The 19,899-nt window shown below is 38.3% G+C and overlaps 1 protein-coding gene across 4 annotated transcripts in view; it reads left to right on the plus strand.

Moving 5' to 3' along the window:
* The window catches only part of cpne2 (copine II), a 43,188-nt gene extending 27,512 nt beyond the window's left edge, over positions 1 to 15,676 (plus strand). For 2 of the 4 annotated variants that reach the window (XM_073929295.1, XM_073929294.1), the window contains exons 13-16: positions 1,063 to 1,114; positions 1,193 to 1,326; positions 14,358 to 14,594; positions 14,813 to 15,676. In XM_073929295.1, coding sequence (XP_073785396.1) covers positions 1,063 to 1,114; positions 1,193 to 1,326; positions 14,358 to 14,594; positions 14,813 to 14,866 — 477 coding nt within the window. In that variant the 3' untranslated portion in view covers positions 14,867 to 15,676. The remainder of the gene's footprint in view (positions 1 to 1,062; positions 1,115 to 1,192; positions 1,327 to 14,357; positions 14,595 to 14,812) is intronic. The other 2 variants (XM_005159116.6, NM_001045075.2) reach the window with 2 other exon arrangements.
* The last annotated feature ends 4,223 nt before the right edge of the window (positions 15,677 to 19,899 follow it).

Consider the following 19,899-nt stretch of genomic DNA (forward strand, 5'->3'; position numbering starts at 1 on the left):
CTTGATTTCTGGTGCGACATTCGGACGATAGGGTCAGAATTTGTCATCAACAACATGTAGTACTAATTAAGCATCTTGTCAATGCCACAGCCTACCTGAGTGTTGACAAATCTGCAGTGACTGTATGATGCTATCATGTAAATATGGGCCAAAATCTCTGAGGAATTTTTCCAGTACCTTGTTGAATCTATGACATAAAGCAGGGGTTCCCAAACTTTTCAGGCCGCGACCCCCAAAATGACAATGCCAGTGACTCGTGACCCCCAATATCCTCTGAGGTGGTTATAAATCAGAAACCTTGCATGCAATGGCACACACACACCAATGGACCCAAGTCTATTCTTCTTTAAATTTTATTTTTTTTGTATGAGAGCTGTAAATGGGCCACAAAGTTTAGCCAGGTGTAAAGAAATCTGCTGCATCTGACGCTATTGCTGTGTCTTTAATACAATGCAATTACCCCAGGGGTTGCAATCCAATAGAAGTAGTAACTATAAGCTACTATAGTAACTATTATGGTATAAACTACCATTTTTTTCTCTTCAGAAGGTTATGGATAAAATATGGTAATTCTTATGGTTTAATAAAAATAAATAGATTTTTGGAAACCACCAGGCGACCCCCCTTCATTGTCCCGCGACCCCTCGGGGGGTCCCGACCCCCACTTTGAGAACCATTGACATAAAGGATGAAGGCAGTTCTGATAGCAAAGGTGGATCCAACCCGGTACTAGTAAGGTATACCTAATAAAGTGGCCAGTGAGAGTATATCACAATTTCCAAAACATTGATAATAATGCTTCTTGAGCACCAAATCTAAATTTTAGAATGGATCATGAGTTGCGGAAGATAGGGAGAATATAACATTGATTTAATTTGAAATAATAAAATAATTCTGATCTAATATACGCAACATAGGGAAGCATAAGAGACGGAAACTTAAGTGAAGATTTCAAATACCTAAGTGAAAGGTAGTAATGGCAAAAATACATTAAAACAATCTCAGTATTTTTGGATTTTTAGCTGATCTTATTCCATTGTTTTTTTTCTCTTTATATTCCAGGTCTCCCATGAATTTGCAATCAACTTTAACCCCACCAACCCTTTCTGCTCAGGTGAGGTTTACAAACATTGTCTGTTGCATTTTCAGATAAAGTTGAAATGTACAATAAGTTAGCATTATATCCTTTTAGGTGTGGAGGGGATTGTTCAAGCTTATTCCAACTGCCTGCCTCACATCCGCTTCTACGGTCCCACCAACTTCTCCCCCATCATCAACCATGTGGCCCGCTTCGCTAACCAGGCTCTCCAGCAAGACACAGCTGCAGTAAGTGCTAAGAAAGATCTAGGTTTTTTTTTTCCAAGATGGAACGTACTAGGAAGGAAGTCTATCTGTTTACATTTGCTTTGTGTTAGAAAGCATCCATTGCTTGGAACTGTAAGCCAAACCTGTGTTGTTTTGCATTTAGCTTGTTTGGATTGTACGATAGCTTGTACACTGATAAATTGATGGATTTAGCAGATAACTCTGAAGCGCTTGCCATCTGTTGGCCATGGCAGGCTCACATGTGAAGCTGAAGCACTTTGGAAGTCCCTCTGGATGAGAGCATCTGCTAAATGCTTTAAATGCAACAGCAAATGACTGTCTCGTGCAATTTGCCTCATGTCACTATTTAGCAGTTTAACAGTTAGTGGTCACTCTTTAAATGAACAGAAATCATGGACTGACGTGTACTATGTGTGTCAGAGAAGTCTGCATTATTACATCTCATTAGTTTCAACAAATTGGTCTAAAGGAAAAGCTGGACCTACACCCACTTTACGCAGATTTCTCCGCTGAGCGAGGAACAGTAGTACTCTGTGTTCTCCCTTAAACCTTTAGTGGAAACTGTGAAACGTCCTGGTTTCCTAGATATGTGCAGCGTTTGAGCGAAGCATAGGCGGGCATAGCAGAGCTCGGTTTCTTCAGAGATAGCACAATGTGTCTGTGTTTCATCGGGCTGGGTGTTCCTGCAGCTTTCCACTTGTGAAGTTCTGCTCGCTCTAATAGCTTCCTGTGTGCATGTGCAACATTTGCTTAAAAAAAACCCCTCAACACTCAGAACTGTTGCTCTATAAGTGCCTCTCGACTCCGACTGATTATAAGCTAGCAATTTGGCATTAATTGCTTACATAATCAAATGTAGATTGATTTCTTTCTTTGAAATGTGTTTTAAATTCATGCACTTGGAAAATACCTTATTTCATCTGTAGCACAGATACTTTTACTGCTAGATTGATCATCTATATTCAAGGAGATAGAATAATGAAAGTTCTGTCATGATTTACTCCCCCTCATGTCATTACCATAGTTTGGTTTTCTCTCTTTTGTGGAGCACAAAAGGAGAAGTTAGACTGAATGAACCAGCTGTTTTTTGTTCTCCATGCAGTGAAGTAAAGGGCGGTGGTGAGTGTCAAGTTCAAAATAGGCATCATAGAAGTACCATAGTCATCTGTGTTGCTCATTTCCTATTGGGTTTAAAATTATCCATCAGATACCAAAAGCAAACAACCAACAGTGTTAATATCTGCTTAAATATAAATATGGGGGTCTGCTGTGTCTGAAATATTAGACATACTTCAGATATTAGTGCTGGGCTAAAATTAAACTCGATTAATTACATCCAAAATAAATGTTTTTGACTTTAAAAATATGTCTGTATTGTGTATATTTTATATAGAGAAAATCTTTATTTATATTTGGTCACAAAGTATACATGTATATGTTACAAATTATACATACTTTTAAATATCTATGTTGCATTGTTTTGTTTAATTTAGTTTTTATGTATGTGTGTATCATATACATAATAAATAAATAAATAAATAAATAAATAAATATATATATATATATATATATATATATATATATATATATATATATATATATATATATATATATATATATATATATATGTATATATAAAATACTGTCACACCCCATTCTAGGGTTGGTGGGAGCAATAACAAGGTATAAATTAAATGTAGAAATAACAAATTAATAAAAATTAAAAAAGAAACAAATAAATAGGGCTTTCCCCTTCTCATTTTCCAGCTCACAAAAACCACAACAGGTATTTAGGAAGGAATAACAATCTTTATTTTCAAACTAAAGTATTTCAAGCTAGAATAATTTATTCAAAAGGGAATCCAGGCCAAAATAATAAACAAAAAGACAACTAACTTGCAGGGAAATAATACCTAACTTAGCTGCTAAAATAAAGTACCCCACATGAAATTACAACAAACTTGCTTTTCTCCCTCGCTGCCACAAACCAGGAGAAAACAGGATTTCAAAGGAAACAAACTTTAAATTTGGATGTGATAAACTGTGACTATTCTTTAGCCAGCTCAGTTGAAGAATTATTAGCCCTCCTAAACTATTAGACCCCCTGTATAATATTTTTCTAAATTTCTGTTTAATGAAAAGAAGATTTTTTTCCAACACATTTTTGAACATAATGAATTTGATAACTAATTTCTAATAACAGATTTCTTTTTATCTTTGCCATGATGATAGGACATAATATTCAAGATACTTGTATTCAAATATGTCAATCATCAGTCAAAATTATTAGCCATCCTGTGTTTTTTTAAGCTGAATAATAGTATCTTGAAAAATATTATGTACTATAATATATTGACAATCAGGTTATAATAGTTTTTGATTTTTTTTCATTAGTTTTATTTATTTATTTATTTTTTTAAATACAGTAATTTTCATTTGTTTTTAGAGGTAGGTTTACTAATTTTTATTCATTTCTATATTTTAAAATTGTTTAGTTTTAGTTTAGTTTTTATTAGTGTCAGTGTTAGTTTTATGTTGTTTTTTTATTGCTATCACAGCAATTTTAGTTTTTTTTTTTTTTTCATTCGTTTTCGTTAACTATAATAACCTTGATACACAAACAGTCAGGATCACTAGTTTGCAGTAGTAAATATATGCAGATGCAAAAGAAATTAGTTGTCCAGTCTTGGTGGTGTTTGTGGTGTGTGTGTGTGGGACGGGTGTGCTTACTGGCGTAATAGACAACAGAACTGACCCTGTCTCAGCAGAGCCTAATTGCTCCGTAAGACACGCAAAATGTGCCTCCGGTTGTTAGTTCTGAGGGGCTTTGAACAGCACAGTGCACACAATTTCTCCTGTTCTTATTATCAGCCCTGTGGAAAACAACCATTAAAATCTCTTTTCAATTATGGCTATTTATAGAGGTTGATTCAGCGAACAAATGTTCTCTCTTTTTCCCCCAGTTGTTCTTGGGTTTTAGTGACTAATGAGGCTGCACCCTCAGGTCTGAGATGTGTACAGGCCAGCAGCAAGGCCAGCTTCAGAGGAGACGGAGAGACGAGGCTTGCTTTTTTGTTGTTGTTGTGAGAGCAAGGTTACGCTGAATGCAGTTATACTGACAGCTGGCAAAACACACTGCTGTGTGGAGAAATTGATTGTAACAGATGCTTAATTTGGGTATAATTATGTTTTATACTAAATGTAAAGCCATTTGAGTACATGTCTAGGTCAAATTGCACCCAAACAATTATATCATTTAAGAAAAGGAAGCCAAATTATTATATAATGTCTACTGCACCCCACGCTACTGAAATCAGCTTTCAGAAATTATATATATACATATATATATATATATATATATATATATATATATATATATATATATATATATATATATATATATATATATATATATATATATATAAAAATTATTATTATTTTTTTTAAATATATATTAGGTATTAATATAATATGTTCATATATTGGTAAAAATTACACATATTTTTGTATTGCCTTTATTTACAAAGCTATTGGAGTAAAAAGCTGTATATAATAAAATAGCACAAAATGCATATGATCAAAATAAATACAATTAGGATAAATTATATTATGAAATTTATTGCTGCAAATATTATCATATTTGAGTGATAATACAGTAATTATAACATTTACTGCAAATAAAATAACCCTCATGCCTTATTTACTTAGTAAATAAAGCACAATATATATATATATATATATATATATATATATATATATATATATATATATATATATATATTTATACAACAGTTCTGTCTGGTTCTCAAATCTGATTGGCTGATAGCCGTGCCATATTCTGCAATATCAGAACTCCTACAGCCTCTTTACCCTTTGTGTATTACTCCACCCACATACAACCAGCAAAAAGCAGACACTACAGATCTAAAGTTTAAAAGATGCTTGCTCAACTGTTTAACTGTCAGCTTATGATTTGAATCCAATGTGGAAGAAAGTAGTTCCACATACAAAAGGGTTTTTGAGACTCTCCATGTTTGATTTTGTTTTTATATACACAATTATGCCGTCAAACTGTAGTATAAACGCAATATCACACTCGTAGCAGTATAAATTACTGCTTTTAAAAAGTATAAATTCATATATTTAAAAAAAATTACATTTGTCATTTTTATTTTATGCATTGTGATTTTTATATATCTATTATTTATTGTAATACGAAAAATCTTTAACATAAAATGTAATAAAATATATTAGATGCCTAATGAAAACTGAAATGAGAATGAATGATAAAAATGCCCTAAAAACATATGCTTCATTGTCTTTCAGCAAAACATAATTACTTTTTACTGATTTGAGTTTGGGTGCCAAATGAGACCTGAACAATGGTTTCTTGTCATTTGCCAAAAATACTTAATGAAATAAATGGCTGAGCCTGTTATACAACAAAATAAAACAATGCAAGCCAATACATAGCTTAATCTCTCTTGGTGCTTATTAAAATCGTCCTGCCAATCAAAACTATAACCTGGATGAGCGCAGACAGTTCCTCTGGTGGCGAATCATCAGGGTAGTGCAGCACTCAATTCATACTTCATAACCAAATGATTGGCCTGGAAGGAAAACTTAATAGTTAGTTATTATTTAACCTCCTTCAGTAGAGCCTAGAGCGCTTTCTATCCCTAATTGCACCCTGTCACCTCTAAAGGATAAAAATGGGTAGTGGAGAGAGAGAGAAGAATAGAGCCTTAATGCAGTGGGAGAAAGATAATGCTGTGCGCTCGTAAGCTCTTCGCACTCGCACTTCAAACCATACAGTAGTCATTACTTGCTACCACTACAGCAGAATGGCCAATAGGTCACCATGACATATTAAAACAGACAAATTAATAAAGACCATTCAAACATCACTTCCTTGGATTTGGATCATAGTTCCAGCACCGCCAAAACAGTAGTTTCCCCCTCCTCACTTTAGCCTTCCTCGATATCTTTTTCTTTTGTTGAAACTTTCTGGAGCTGGATGATAACAGGACTGTCTCAGTCCGGTTTCAGTTTGTCAGACAGTGATCAGGTCGCTCTATCACATTCCAACAGTTTTCAGGATCTCCAAAAACTCTTTGCAAGAGGCTCAGAGAAAAAGATTGAGGGCCTTACACCCTTAGCGGATTCAGAAGGTCCTATAATTCTTATGTTATTTTATCTGCTATGGGACTCAAGATCCAGAACTTTTGCAAACAGTTTGGCATCTGTTAGCGTAGTTCAAGACGTTTCCAAGGCATGTGTGTACTCATTTTGAGAATTTGCATGACTCCAGGGTAAATCTTTGAGATGTGTTTTGGACTGTCACACTTACTTCAATTTGGTCCAGTTTCATCTCAAGTTCTGAAATGGTCGTCAATAGTATCTGGATGCAGCCTTTATGATGCAAGCTGAGATTGCATCTCTCAGCAATGCAATGTCGACACTAGAGCTGGAGCTGAGATGTCACTATGAGGGATGGGAATAGGTGAGCCCATTAAAAAGTATTGCATGCAGCTCAGATTGCATCTGCAAGAGGACTGAATCCAGACCACTCTTATGGTAGTTTTAAAGGGCACCTAGGTTACCCCTTTTTTTTAGATTTAATATAAGTCTTTTGCGTCTCTAGAATGTGTCAATAAAGTTTCAGCTCAAAACACCCATCAGATTTTTCATTATACCTTTTACAAGATGCTGTTTTATACTGATTTCCAGCAGGGGGTGGTTTTGTCGTACTGTGCCTTTAAGACGAGTCTTTCCCGCCTACTGTTTCTACATGCCTTACCGCGTGCTTTAATCTCCTCCCTCGGCCCATCAGACAACAGACAGACTTAAAGGAAGAAGGTCTCACGTAGGGTTTGTGAGAAATACTACAGTAAGAACTAATCTTTACTAATCAGTATTGTGAAGTTGCATTGATGAGTCAAACACAATATAGTTACAAAGTTCATGTGCGTGCGCACACACACACACACACACACACACACACACACACACACACACACACGCAGGCAGGCAGGCAGGCAGACAGAGCGCGCTTAGCACTGTTTTTGCCCTCAAATGTGACAGGATACAGGCTAACCTTCAGTACTGTGTGGATATCTGTGATGTTAATGTACAAAATAAACCTTATTTAACTTCCACAAAAAAGGATTGAATCGTCTTCTTTTATAATTGTTCTGACACACGGCTGTGCTGATGAAGTAAAGCTGAAGTAAAACGCTGTAATTAATTACACATGTGCTCTGTTTTAAAACACTTTAAACATGTGAAACTTACTCTTGATCACATTTGATGATGATTGCTGATCCTAGCAAACAGAACAGACCTTTTATTCCCGGTTGCTTTGCGTATGTCTGCCTGGTCTTGTTGACATATACACGTGACTACCGGAACATGTTAATGCACGCAGATGTCAAATCAATTCGGTGGGCGGGGGGACCGCACTCCTACGTTCTAATTGGTCCACCGTTTTTATGTTGTTAAATTGGAAAAAAAAGGACTGGGTGTGTTTGTATCACCCCAATATGATGGTCTATACACTATATACACACATATGTTTATCCAAATAGCTTGAACAGTAGATTTTTCACCATAGGTGCCCTTTAAAGTCTGAAGAGATGGCATTTCAGTGTTTTTCCAGGAGGTTAGTGATATCTGCCATGCTAATTCCTTTGTTGTCATCCCTGAATGCCTTAGTCTTCTAGATATTTATGGCTTGTTTTGCTGTTTTAACTCCCATATTGCAAAGCAATTATGTATACAGCGACAGTATTGTCCAATTGGTTATAAAATAGGAACAAATAGTGGGGTTTAAAGTAACTATGAAATAAACTAATGCGGGAGAGAGACCAAGCAAGTTATGCCATCACAGCAAACTGGAACCTACAGACCATTCTAAGCTGAAAACGAAACTTCCAGAGAAAAGATTTTGGTTGAAGAAATACTGTTTCATAAGAGCCGCATTATGGCTGTGCAAATCTTGTGCTAGAACACTTGAAGAGGTAATCAGTTTTATGTGTCTATAATGAGACGCTAATGAGCTTGTCTGTTAGTACATCAAAAGCTTAAACTTCACAGACCACAGCAGGAAGGACTAGGTTGCTGTCATACACCATCCACTTTTGGTGACCCTGGGCAGGTACAACAAGAAACCCAGCAGCTCGCGATACTGGCTGCTTTTAAGCCTGTCCAAACAGTGTCTTTGTAAAGGTTAGGGGATCTTAACGGATCAGGACTGCTCGTCAACATGCTTCCTGCAGTGTCTTGTGGGTTTCAGTTTGTTCTAAGTTGGCTATTTGGACACCAAGTGATAAGATAAGACAGCTTGTGTGATTTGGTTATGTTGTGAGTGTATATTTAGTAAGGTTAGTGCAGTGCCTACAGGAAGCGTTGCCCACAGTGTCTTAGCAATATAGTGTGGCGGTTTGGGCAGGGGGCACAGCCTCGTTCCTCATTCCGTTACGCATGACTGTACTGCTCATTTGGTTATAAAACACCAAAGGGAAGAAGGCACGGCCTTGGGCTCATTCTATTTCTGTCCACATGAATGTCCACTGCTTATGTTGCCTTTTGTAACAACATTCGGCGACATTTCGCATAATCCACATGACAAAATGTATGTGTGGTATTTGCCTGTGCAAAAATCACCACCCTAATGCTAATTAGTTTTGAATCATTGGTTGCTAGAGTATTACTATGTAGTTTTTATGGACATTATAGGTAATTACATATTTACTCGAGTCAAACAGTCCATTAAAAACACAATCCTGTGTACACTACCTGACAAAAGTCTTGTCGTCGATCCCGGTTGTAAGAGAAACAAGTAATAACTTGATCTAGTTGATCTTTGGAAAAGTGGCTGAAGGTAGATTTTTCTGACGAATCATCTGTTGAACTGCATCCCAATCATTACAAGTACTGCAGAAAACCTATTAAACCCACATGGACCCAAGATTCTCACAGAAATCAGTCAAGTTTGGTGAAGGAAAAATCATGGTTGTGGCTTACATTCAGTATGGGGACGTGTGAGAGATCTGAAGAGTGGATGGCAATATCAACAGCCTGAGGTGTCAAGACATTTGTGCTGCCCATTTACATTACTAACCACTGGAAAGGGCAAATTCTTCAGCAGGATAGCGCTGCTCCTCATACTTCAGCCTCAATGGCATCAGCATCAGCATCAATAGCCCCTTTCACACAGTGATACCGGTAAATATCCGGAAAATTTCCGGAACTACTTTACCGGTATGTTAAAAAAAAGCGCTGTTCACACAGGCGAGGACGTTACGGAATTTTTCCGGAAAAGAGCATTCACACATCCATCGCAAAATGCCGGTAAATTCTGACATCATTAACCAGAAATGACCTCTAAACGGCTGCGCTTGTGTTTGTAAACATTTGACTACATTACAAACTCTTCGGATGGATCAGTTGAGTACAACTCTAATGAAAACATAGGGAAACACTTTGATATGTGTGTGTGCTGGCTCTATGGGCGCTCACGGGCACACGCAAAGCTTGAAGGTAAACAAACAACGGATTATCATAAACATTTTATCGATAATTATTTACACAGCATTAATAAGGAACATAGAAACATTATCTGACTAACATCTAGCAGCTAAAGGTGTCTGGAAAAAATATTCAAAGGCTTTTATTCTCATAAACCGCGCGCACGTAAATGCGTCTGACTGTTGTGATTGGCTAAAGCAGACGTCTCACGTCAGCCCGTTCTAGACGTGGACGCGCTTATTACGGCAATCTTCCTTCTGCATTCACACAGCGCAGCATTCCGGCAAATTACCGGTAATGTTACAATTTCTCTTTCCGGAAAATAGCCAGAACGAATTTACCGGTATTTTCAAAAAGGGCCTGTTCACACATACAACCTTTCCGGAAAATTGCCGGTAATTTTCCGGAAAGGTCTGTATGTGTGAAAGGGGCTAATGTTCCTGAAAGCAAAGAAGGTCAAGGTGCTCCAGTATTGGACAGCCCAGTCACCAGACATGAACGTTTTTGAGCACGTCTGGGATATGATGGAGGAGGAGGCATTGAAGATGAATTCAAAGAATCTTGATGAATTCAGAGAGTCCTGCAGAAACTCTTTATTTGCCATTCCAGATGACTTTATTAATAAGCTATTTGAGTGATTATAGAGATGTATTGAGGCAGTCGTCCAAGCTCATGGGAGTCATACACAATATTAATTATTTTTCCACTGCACCATGACTTTATATTTTAAACTGTACATTATTTCTGTTAAGTAACGAGACTTTGTTTTTGCAAAGTCAGACCTTACTGTCCTAATTAAATCATTCAAATTCAAGGGCATGATCATATTTTATTTTGGATTTATATCTAGAGACCTTTGCCTTTCATTCAAGCCACTTCTGATACCAAATTATCAACTAGAAGTCAAGTTATTATTTGTTGTATTTAGATAGGTGACAAGACTTTTGTCAGGTAGTGTTGATACTATGCTTGATTTAAAGGGACAGTTCATGCAAAAATGAAAATTGTCATCATTTACTCACCCTTGTTTCAATCCTTGAATCTATGGGTTTTACATTTAACCACACAATTAGGATATTTTGAAGAAAGCTGGACACCTGTAAAAGTATTTGTTTTTCCTACTTTGGAAGTCTGTGGTTGCAATTTTGGATCTTCATTTTGGGATTTACTATATGATCAGTAAAAATCAATGTTCTGACAGAATGAATATTTTTGGTGTGAATGAGATGTCAATTATGTTACTGTCATAGTTTTCATGGAGTAACTTAGAAATCCTCTCTCATGGTCTTATGGGAAAGTAAAATGTGCATCAGATGATGTAGGCCTGCTCTGCATCACCTAATTATATCTCTTGTGGTGCGGGTTGTTTTTCTACTGAAAAGCAGTCTCACAATAGCCAACCACTCTTCCCATCCAATGGCAACAGCGAAATCCCTTAGAAATTGCACTGGTAGAAATTGTAGTGTTCCGGACACCCCCCTGGACACCTTTTCTCACCACTTATTGTTACCAACAATAAAGCATTTTTTATTACATTTGAAAATATTACAGTCTCTTGAATGTTGTTTAGCCCTTTTTATTGCCCACCAGGAGAAAATTGCAGATCCAGTTGCTTAAAAAAGCTGTTGCTATGGCGTTCTGAGTAGTTGCTAGCTGAAATTCAAAAGAGCGGTGCTACAAGACTCTTTATTGTAATGCCTAGATTTGAATCAGCTCCTTCTTTTAAAGACAGACTATTTTTCCAGAGTTTTGTCATCTGCTTTGTGAAAATTGTTAATCCCATCCTTCAGAAATGTACTTAAGTACTTACCTTACTTAGTAAGTGCCACTATATAAGTGAAGAGAACACTTTAGCATAGGGTTTTATAATGCAATGCTGTTTGGAGGCACTTGACCTAAAAATTAGTTGTCCATAACAGTGTGTTCTGCGGTAAATACTTGATTGTCTTCTTATCTCAACACATCTCATTTCTTGTGTGCCTATTCAGGTCACACCACTGACTAAATTTGAGGCCAATTAGCTTCTAGACTGGTCTGCAAAGCCCGAGTTCTTATGCCTAAATTTTGCAGTGGCAGTTTCAACTTTCTTCTTTCTTTGCGGGTATCAGGGCTGGGCTCCTGGAGGAAGTATGGTTCCTATGAATTATGGCTAGAGAGACAGGCAGCGCTCCTGCTAAGTGTTACTGTCAGAGAGGAGCTGCCATGGAGAGAAGGAGGAAGGGAAAGTGACAGCGTAAATCCCTCCACACACTTACTCCAGCTCCTCGTCTGCCTGTATGGGGGGAGGGTGATGCGGCTGATTTAACAAGAGTTTCAGCACATCAACGTGTCTATTTTTCCCTCACTCTGTCTTGTTATCTTGTGTAAACTGTCGGATTTGGGGCTAGATTAAACATCTGTCATTAAAAGAGCTTGCTAAGTACTGTTGTTCATAATTAAGGGTTAGAGGTTTTTCAAAACGTCAAATCATGGAGCTTGTGCTTTTCTAAAGAACTCTGTGTACCCAGCACAAGATAAAAGGTGCAAAAAAGCTCTTTGTGCTTGAGATTTAGGAAAGTGAACCTCCGAACCACCTTACCTGCATTGCAATTACCCCAAATGTCTTAGCAACCACATAACTACACCCTAGCAACTAACCCAAAAAAACTTAGTAATGCCTTAACAACCACTCATAGCTCCTTTGTATTGTGTGATCCATATCTAGGCCTAAATCATACTCTCAAAACACTCACTGCCCAGAATAGTTTAGCAATGCCCTAAAAAACACTTTGAACAACACCTTAGCAACAACCACAACCACTTTAGTGATCCCTTTACAACCATACACAGCAGAAACTAGGGCTTCTAAAACTATAGAAATGTATCCACAAAACATGCAGGATTAATCCACAAAACACATGATATATTGCCTAATAATACCATAGTATCAGTCTAGAACCCCATAGCAACACCCTAGCAAATATTTTATCAATGCTCTAACATTTTGGAAATCTAGAGCTTAAAAGTCATACAAATGCATGTTCTAATTTAGGACCTGTTTAAGTAAACCCACAAAACAACCTAGACTGCCTGGCAAAGCCCCAGCCACCACCTATAACAACACCACAGCAATGCAATGCCCTTAAGTACCTACAATACCTTATCCAACAGGTCTTATTCTAGGGCTTAGAAAATCTAAGAAATTGTTTATTCAACTTGAGACTAAACTAAGTAACCCCATGAAAAAACCATAGAAATGGCCTAGCAATGTCCTATACTTTTAGAAATAAAGGTACGTAAGCTGTCACTGGGGTGGTACTTTTTCAAAAGGTACACATTTGTACCCTAAAGGTCCATATTAATACCTCAAGGGTACAGATTAGTACCTAAATGGTACAAAAGTGTTCCTCTCAAAATTTTTAGGTACTAATATATACTTTTGAGGTACCAATATGAACCCTTTAAGTACAAATGTGTACCTTTTGAAAAGTGACAACTCACATACCTTTATTTCTGAGAGTGTAGCAGCCACCTGGAAGACCACAGCAGCACTTTTGCAACAACCCCAAACCCTTGAGCCATGCACTAGCAACATCCCAGGGTGCCCAAGAATTGTGGACTCCATGTCTAGGGCTTAAAAAACAAACATGCATCTTCTGACTTCACACCAAATGTGAATTTAAATATTCATGCATGTAGGTTACATAAAAAGTCAATGCAAATGCAGCAAGGATTTGAATCGCTTGTGTGTTCAGTGTAAAAAAAAACATGAGCAGAAAATTTTTGTGCAAAAAACATCCTGTGAGTAAACTAGAGCAAGTGTGAACCCAGCATTAAGTAAACCAAGTACACTGCCCATCGCTTCCCCTGAAATGATGCAGAACACTTCATCAAGCAGCCACCCAACACACCCTAGCACTATTCTGAACTCCTCGACAATACTCTAGAAACTACTCAGTGCATCTAAGCACTGTGGGCTTAATATCAAGGGCTTAGAAAATGATGGAGATTGCCTTTTAGACTTTAAGTCAATATTGATTTGGTCAAGAAACTGCCTTGCAACCACATAGGACACCTTAGTGATGCATTAACATTTACCCTTAACACTATAGCAATGCCCTTAGTGATGGCCAAGAAACCAACCACAACACCCTAATAACCACTCATAGAGCACCATCTAAGGCAATGGTCTCAAACTCAATTCCTGGAGGGCTGCGGCTTAGCTTCAATAATTTAGCTTCAACCAACTCCACCTCACACCTGCTTAATAGTCTCTAGTTGTCTTGAACACCCTGAGTTTTTGGATCAGCTGTGTTTGTTTAGGGTTGTAGCACAATTTTGCAGAGCTGAGGCCCTCCAGGAATCCAGTTTGAGACCTCTGGTCTAGGGGTTAGAAAAATATAAATGGCCATTTCCACGAAGTACCCAACATTTAGTGCAGGTGATATTTCACAGTACAGAAGTAAAATGAGAGGCAAGTATGTGACCTTCCACATTGATAGTTTTCCTTTCTTCTTTTGCAGCAATACTTCACACTGCTAATCATTACTGACGGCGTGATCAGCGACATGGACGAAACGCGTCACGCCATAGTGCAAGCTGCCAAGCTGCCCATGTCCATCATTATCATCGGAGTGGGCAATGCTGACTTCACCGCCATGGAGTTTCTGGATGGCGACAGCAGCGCTCTGAGATCCTACACAGGAGAGGAGGCGGTCCGAGATATTGTGCAGTTCGTCCCATTCAGGGACTTTCGCAATGTGAGTGTTTCCTCTCTCACTTGATGTCTTGATTTCACATCAGCTCAGTTATATAAGGGTGTTGTCATAGGCTACATGATGCACTGCTTTTAAAATGCTAATTTGGGTTGCCAGGTCAAGAAGTCTTTCCCGAGCAGTATTAAACTCTCAATATTATGCAGATGAATTGACCCGGAGACTTTAGCTCATGCATGTAATCAATATTTCGCTTGCCGCAGACCTCTGAAGTGAATCCAATCCTGGATCAGAAATGTAAACAGAATCTTCTGTAGGAGTGTGAGTAGGCGGACTGTGGGCCATGTGGTTTCCTCAACAGCAGGAGGGAACGGGCAGCACTCCCTCATTTGGGCTCCATTCAGAGGAAATTAAAATTCATTTAGCTTAGAGAGAATATGGAAGGAAACGGTGCCAACACTCACCGCCACACATCCGAACGTGTCTGCCATTTCTTCGTTTTCATTACATGGAAGTGGATTTAACAATCTAACAAGTGTCGAATGCCAACGTGTACTCAAATATGCATCCTCAATGATGTCGTTGCGTGTGTTTGTTGTTCTCGCAGGCTCCGAAGGAAACTTTAGCCAAATCCGTATTGGCAGAGCTGCCGCAACAGGTCACACAGTATTTCAAACAGAGGAACCTGTCGCCTAGCAACACAATGCCGGAATAGGGGCTGGAGGACTGGAGTTCGCACTGCATGTTGCCAAAACCTGCTAACTGTTTACAAACCTCTCTTGACCAATCCAGTGGACAAAGTGCATGTTTTTTTTCCTGTACAGAAGTGTTTTTAGTACATGTTTTTATTTATTGCTTTATATATCTAAATATTTGACCTATCGATTGAAATGCAACGGCCATTTGTGTGTCTATCACAAAGTATGTACAAGTATTTGGCTGAATGTAACTTTATACTACCGTTTTCTGTGTTTTAATAGAAGCAAATGCTAAAGAGTACATTATATGTAGTGATTTGTATTTAGTGATGGTATGGTGCCATGGTCAAGGTGGTGTTACTTATTTTGTACAGCTTTATTGGTTGTTTATGTTCCACTCAGGTCAATAAATTTCATTTGAGAAAATGATGAGCGGTGCTCTCATCGCGTGATGCACAGACGCATTGATTCAGGAACTGAGGCTGATTACAGCTTTAGTTGTGAAAATCGCTGCAGGTTGTCAGTGAGTCACAACAACACCTTCAGATAACACTGTTTGATCATGTGCTGCCGTCTTTTTAGAGCATGCAGGATTGATCGCTTTGAGCAGTTTGCAATGTTTGATTTGAGTTAAAGTAAAAGAATGAAATACAATTTTTATACTTTGATGACCCTTAACGGCTGATCATCTTAAGCTTACCCACAGACTGTAGAAAAGTATATTTAGTGACACTTTTGTTTTTTATTTGCATCATCCTTTTACACTGTTTTGTATCTGCTAAAGATAACCAAGCAAACGTGATCAATTAACCCGTGAAACTCTCGCCGTACATGTATACTGCTGGTTCTGTGTGCGCGCGAACTGTCAACACTCACACAGACAATCTCACATGCTTTGCAGACCCACAGAGATGCGCCTTTTGGGGACTTAAACGATGCGTTTACCTTTTTATTTAAGCCTGATTTACTGTTTCTTGGCTTCGAAGTGCACACACAGCCGCGAGAGAAACATTAAAAAATACATTCTTTAATCTCAACGACTCAGAAAAACGAAATGACATCTAAACTGGCCGCAAAATATGTGTGCACTATTAAACATGTTTTATCAACTCATTTGTAATCTAAGTAATCCACACTTTTTAATTATTATCATTATTTAGATATTGTCTGTTTTTTTTCTGTTTATTTCTCATTTGCTGCATATTTTATTTATTTGATAGTTAAAATTTTACATATTTTATACATATTTAAAATCTTTGGTAATACTATACAAAAACACATGCCAATAAAGCAACTTGAACTTGAAATAGAAAAGAGAGAAAGAAAGAGCCAGCAGAAGCAGCAGCTTTTACCTGTCAGCGCACATAAAAATAAGAGAAATAGTGGATTTCTTTGGGTGAAGCAGTGGCGCAGTAGGTAGTGCTGTTGCCTCACAGCAAGAAGGTCGCTGGTTTGAGCCTCAGCTCAGTTGGCGTTTAGTAGTTAATTGTGGAGAGCTGCTCCACTCTGTGAGCCACATGTACATAATTTGTGTGGCTGAAGAATACATTTACTCCTGAAATCATTTCTGATTATTATTATTTAAATGTACCATTGTTTTGTCTCATGAAAGTAAAAGTAGCTTGTTTCAATGTTATATAGTAATATTTAATATTAATGTGGGCAGAAAGAGGCGAAGCAGTGGTGCAGTAGGTAGTGCTGTTGCCTCACAGCAAGAAGGTCGCTGAGTCGCTGGTTCGGGCCTCGGCCTAGTTGCCGTTTCTGTGTGGAGTTTGCATGTTCTCCCTGCGTTCGCGTGGGTTTCCTTCGGGTGCTCTGGTTTCCCCCACAGTCCAAAGACATGCGGTACAGGTGAATTGGGTTGGCTAAATTGTCCGTAGTGTATGAGTTTGCGTGTGAATGTGTGTGTGGATGTTTCCCAGAGATGGGTTGCGGCTGGAAGGTCATCCGCTGTGTAAAACTTGCTGGATAAATTGCCGGTTTATTCCACTGTGGTGACCCCGGATTAATAAAGAGACTAAGCCGATAAGAAAATGAATGAATGAATGAGTGGATTACTTTTATTTTATTTCAATGGGATTAAAAAATAAATAAACTAATAAAAATATATATAATAAATAACAATAAAATATTGTTAGAGATCACATTATTTTTTCTTTGTCGCATAGTTAACTATTTATGTACGATGGGGAAAACATGTTTCAATCTAGCTACCACCGGAAGTATATTTCAAACCTGTGGGAAGCCCTGTAGAATACGTCTTTTTTTCTATAGTACACTGAAAAAAGTCATTTTTACAAAACTGTTGCAAACAGTTTATATGGGCTGAGTTTAAACTAATTAAATTCCGCAATGTTCAACCTAATTAATTTAAATTCAGCCCATATAAATTGCTTGCAACCACTTACCTTAAAACATTTTGTAAATCCAATGAAGTTTTTTTTTTCCAATAATGGAAATTTTTACTTAAACTAGTATCCTTAAAGAGCCCCTATAATTGGTTTTTGAGAATGACCTTATATGTAGTGTGTAACAGTTCTAAGTAAATCTAAAATTGCACAGTTTAAAACTATTGATTCATCTATAAAAGAGTCGACTCAAATGAATCGTCTTGATAACAAGTCTTTAGCAGTTTTGGCGTGAAGTCGATATGAAACAAAAGCCCAGTCCAGTTGTTGTGTGCGGAAACCAGGAAAAATTAAAACCTGCGGTCCCACCCACTAGCAAAGAAAAAGAAGACAAACAGATCCTGAAGTCATGAGTCACTGAAATTACGAGAGTTTTCCGGGATAAATAACAAAATGGGTGGTTGGCTGGAGATGAGTCTAAATTACGGGAGACTGCCGAGAAAAACAGGAGTGTTGGCAGGTATGCTCACACATGCACTATGCACTCTTCTTCAATACTGTTGTTGATAAGCCATGCTGGGCATTTCACTCTGTCTCGTGCTAAACGCTGTCGACCAATGGCAACAGGTGGTCATCGGCATACCTGCCAACATTCGGATCATAAAATCCGGGAGATTTTATCCGGGGGTGCAGGCGAAGTGAAGAGCGGGAAGCGGGTATAAAGATTATTGCGCGCTGGGTTCGTTGCGCATGGGGACTGATCCAAAAAGCTAGCCGGACAGTACAGGTGGAATTCTGTATGTTTTCCGACAGGAGACTCCCGGGAAAAATGGGAGTGTTGGCAGGTATGGTCATCGGTCCAATTAGCGCAGATTAGCTTCGCTGAGGAGTGATTTAGGAACAAATGAATCGCTGAACCAATCATTTGACTTTCCATGCAGATCAACCTGTGGTTGGAGACCCTTAATACCAAAATACAACCCTTTTTAATGTATAATAGGGGCTCTTTAATTATTCATAAAATATTATTCGAAAATCCTATCATATTTAAAGAACAATACATTGCATGTTCTCCATCTCCATTGTAAAAAAACGAAACAAAACAGCATCACCACATGTGGTGCATTGAAGCATCGCTGCAGCCCACAGACCTCCAAGTGGGTGGGATTACACCTCAAGCAGGCTGGATGACCACCAAATGGGAGGGACTTACACCACAAGCATAGGCTGGGTTTAGGGTTAGTGTAGGTGTAGTAGACATTATTAAAGCGCAAAAGGCTACCACAAGGTTGGTTTTAAGGTTGGGGTGTAGACATTTCCTAAAACACTAAAGGTTGGACATTAAATAAAGACAAACTCCGGGAGGTGTTTACAGCCCAGTTGAAGCTCAAGTCCCACCCACTCTGAGCTGAGCAGCATATTTGGAACTGGCGCCCGACCACTGTTTACACCCTTCTTGGTGCATTTCACATCTAATGTTGCAGGTTAACATGCAATGGCTGATCAATATGACATTTCTAATGGCAAATAACACATTACTTATTTGACTTTTGAAGAGTTTGCTTGCATGCCTTTCTACCCACATTCATTCATTCATTTTCTTGTCGGCCTTTATTAATCCGGGGTTACACCAGCGGAATTAATCGCCAACTTATCCAGCAAGTTTTTACGCAGCGGATGCCCTTCCAGCCGCAACCCATCTCTGGGAAACGTCCACACACATTCAGACGCACACTCATACACTACGGACAATTAAGCCAACCCAATTCACCTGTACCGCATGTCTTTGGACTGTGGGGGAAACCGGAGTACCCGGAGGAAACCCACGCGAATGCAGGGAGAACATGCAAACTCCACACAGAAACGGCAACTAGGCCGAGGCCCGAACCGGCGACTCAGTGACCTTCTTGCTGTGAGGCAACAGCACTACCTACCGCGCCACTGCTTCGCCCCTTTCTGCCCACATTAATATTAAATATTACTATATAACATTGAAACAAGCTACTTTTACTTTCATGAGAAAAAAAAATGGCACATTTAAATAATAATAATCAGAAATGATTTCAGGAGTAAATGTATTCTTCAGCCACACAAATTATGTACAAATGTGGCTCACAGAGTGGAGCAGCTCTCCACAATTAACTACAAACTCATTCAAGTCTGGCTTCATTCTCATATGGAAATTTTTCACAATCCATTCCATTTTCCTTGCTAAATATTCAGTTTCACTCAGAAACTCGGATTACAGAACTAAAATGGCCTGTGCCGTTTCACATCAGTCAAATAAAGAAAGGAAAAAGGCCA

This window comes from Danio rerio, chromosome 18 (genome assembly GCF_049306965.1).
Source record: "Danio rerio strain Tuebingen ecotype United States chromosome 18, GRCz12tu, whole genome shotgun sequence".
NCBI lineage: Eukaryota > Metazoa > Chordata > Actinopteri > Cypriniformes > Danionidae > Danio > Danio rerio.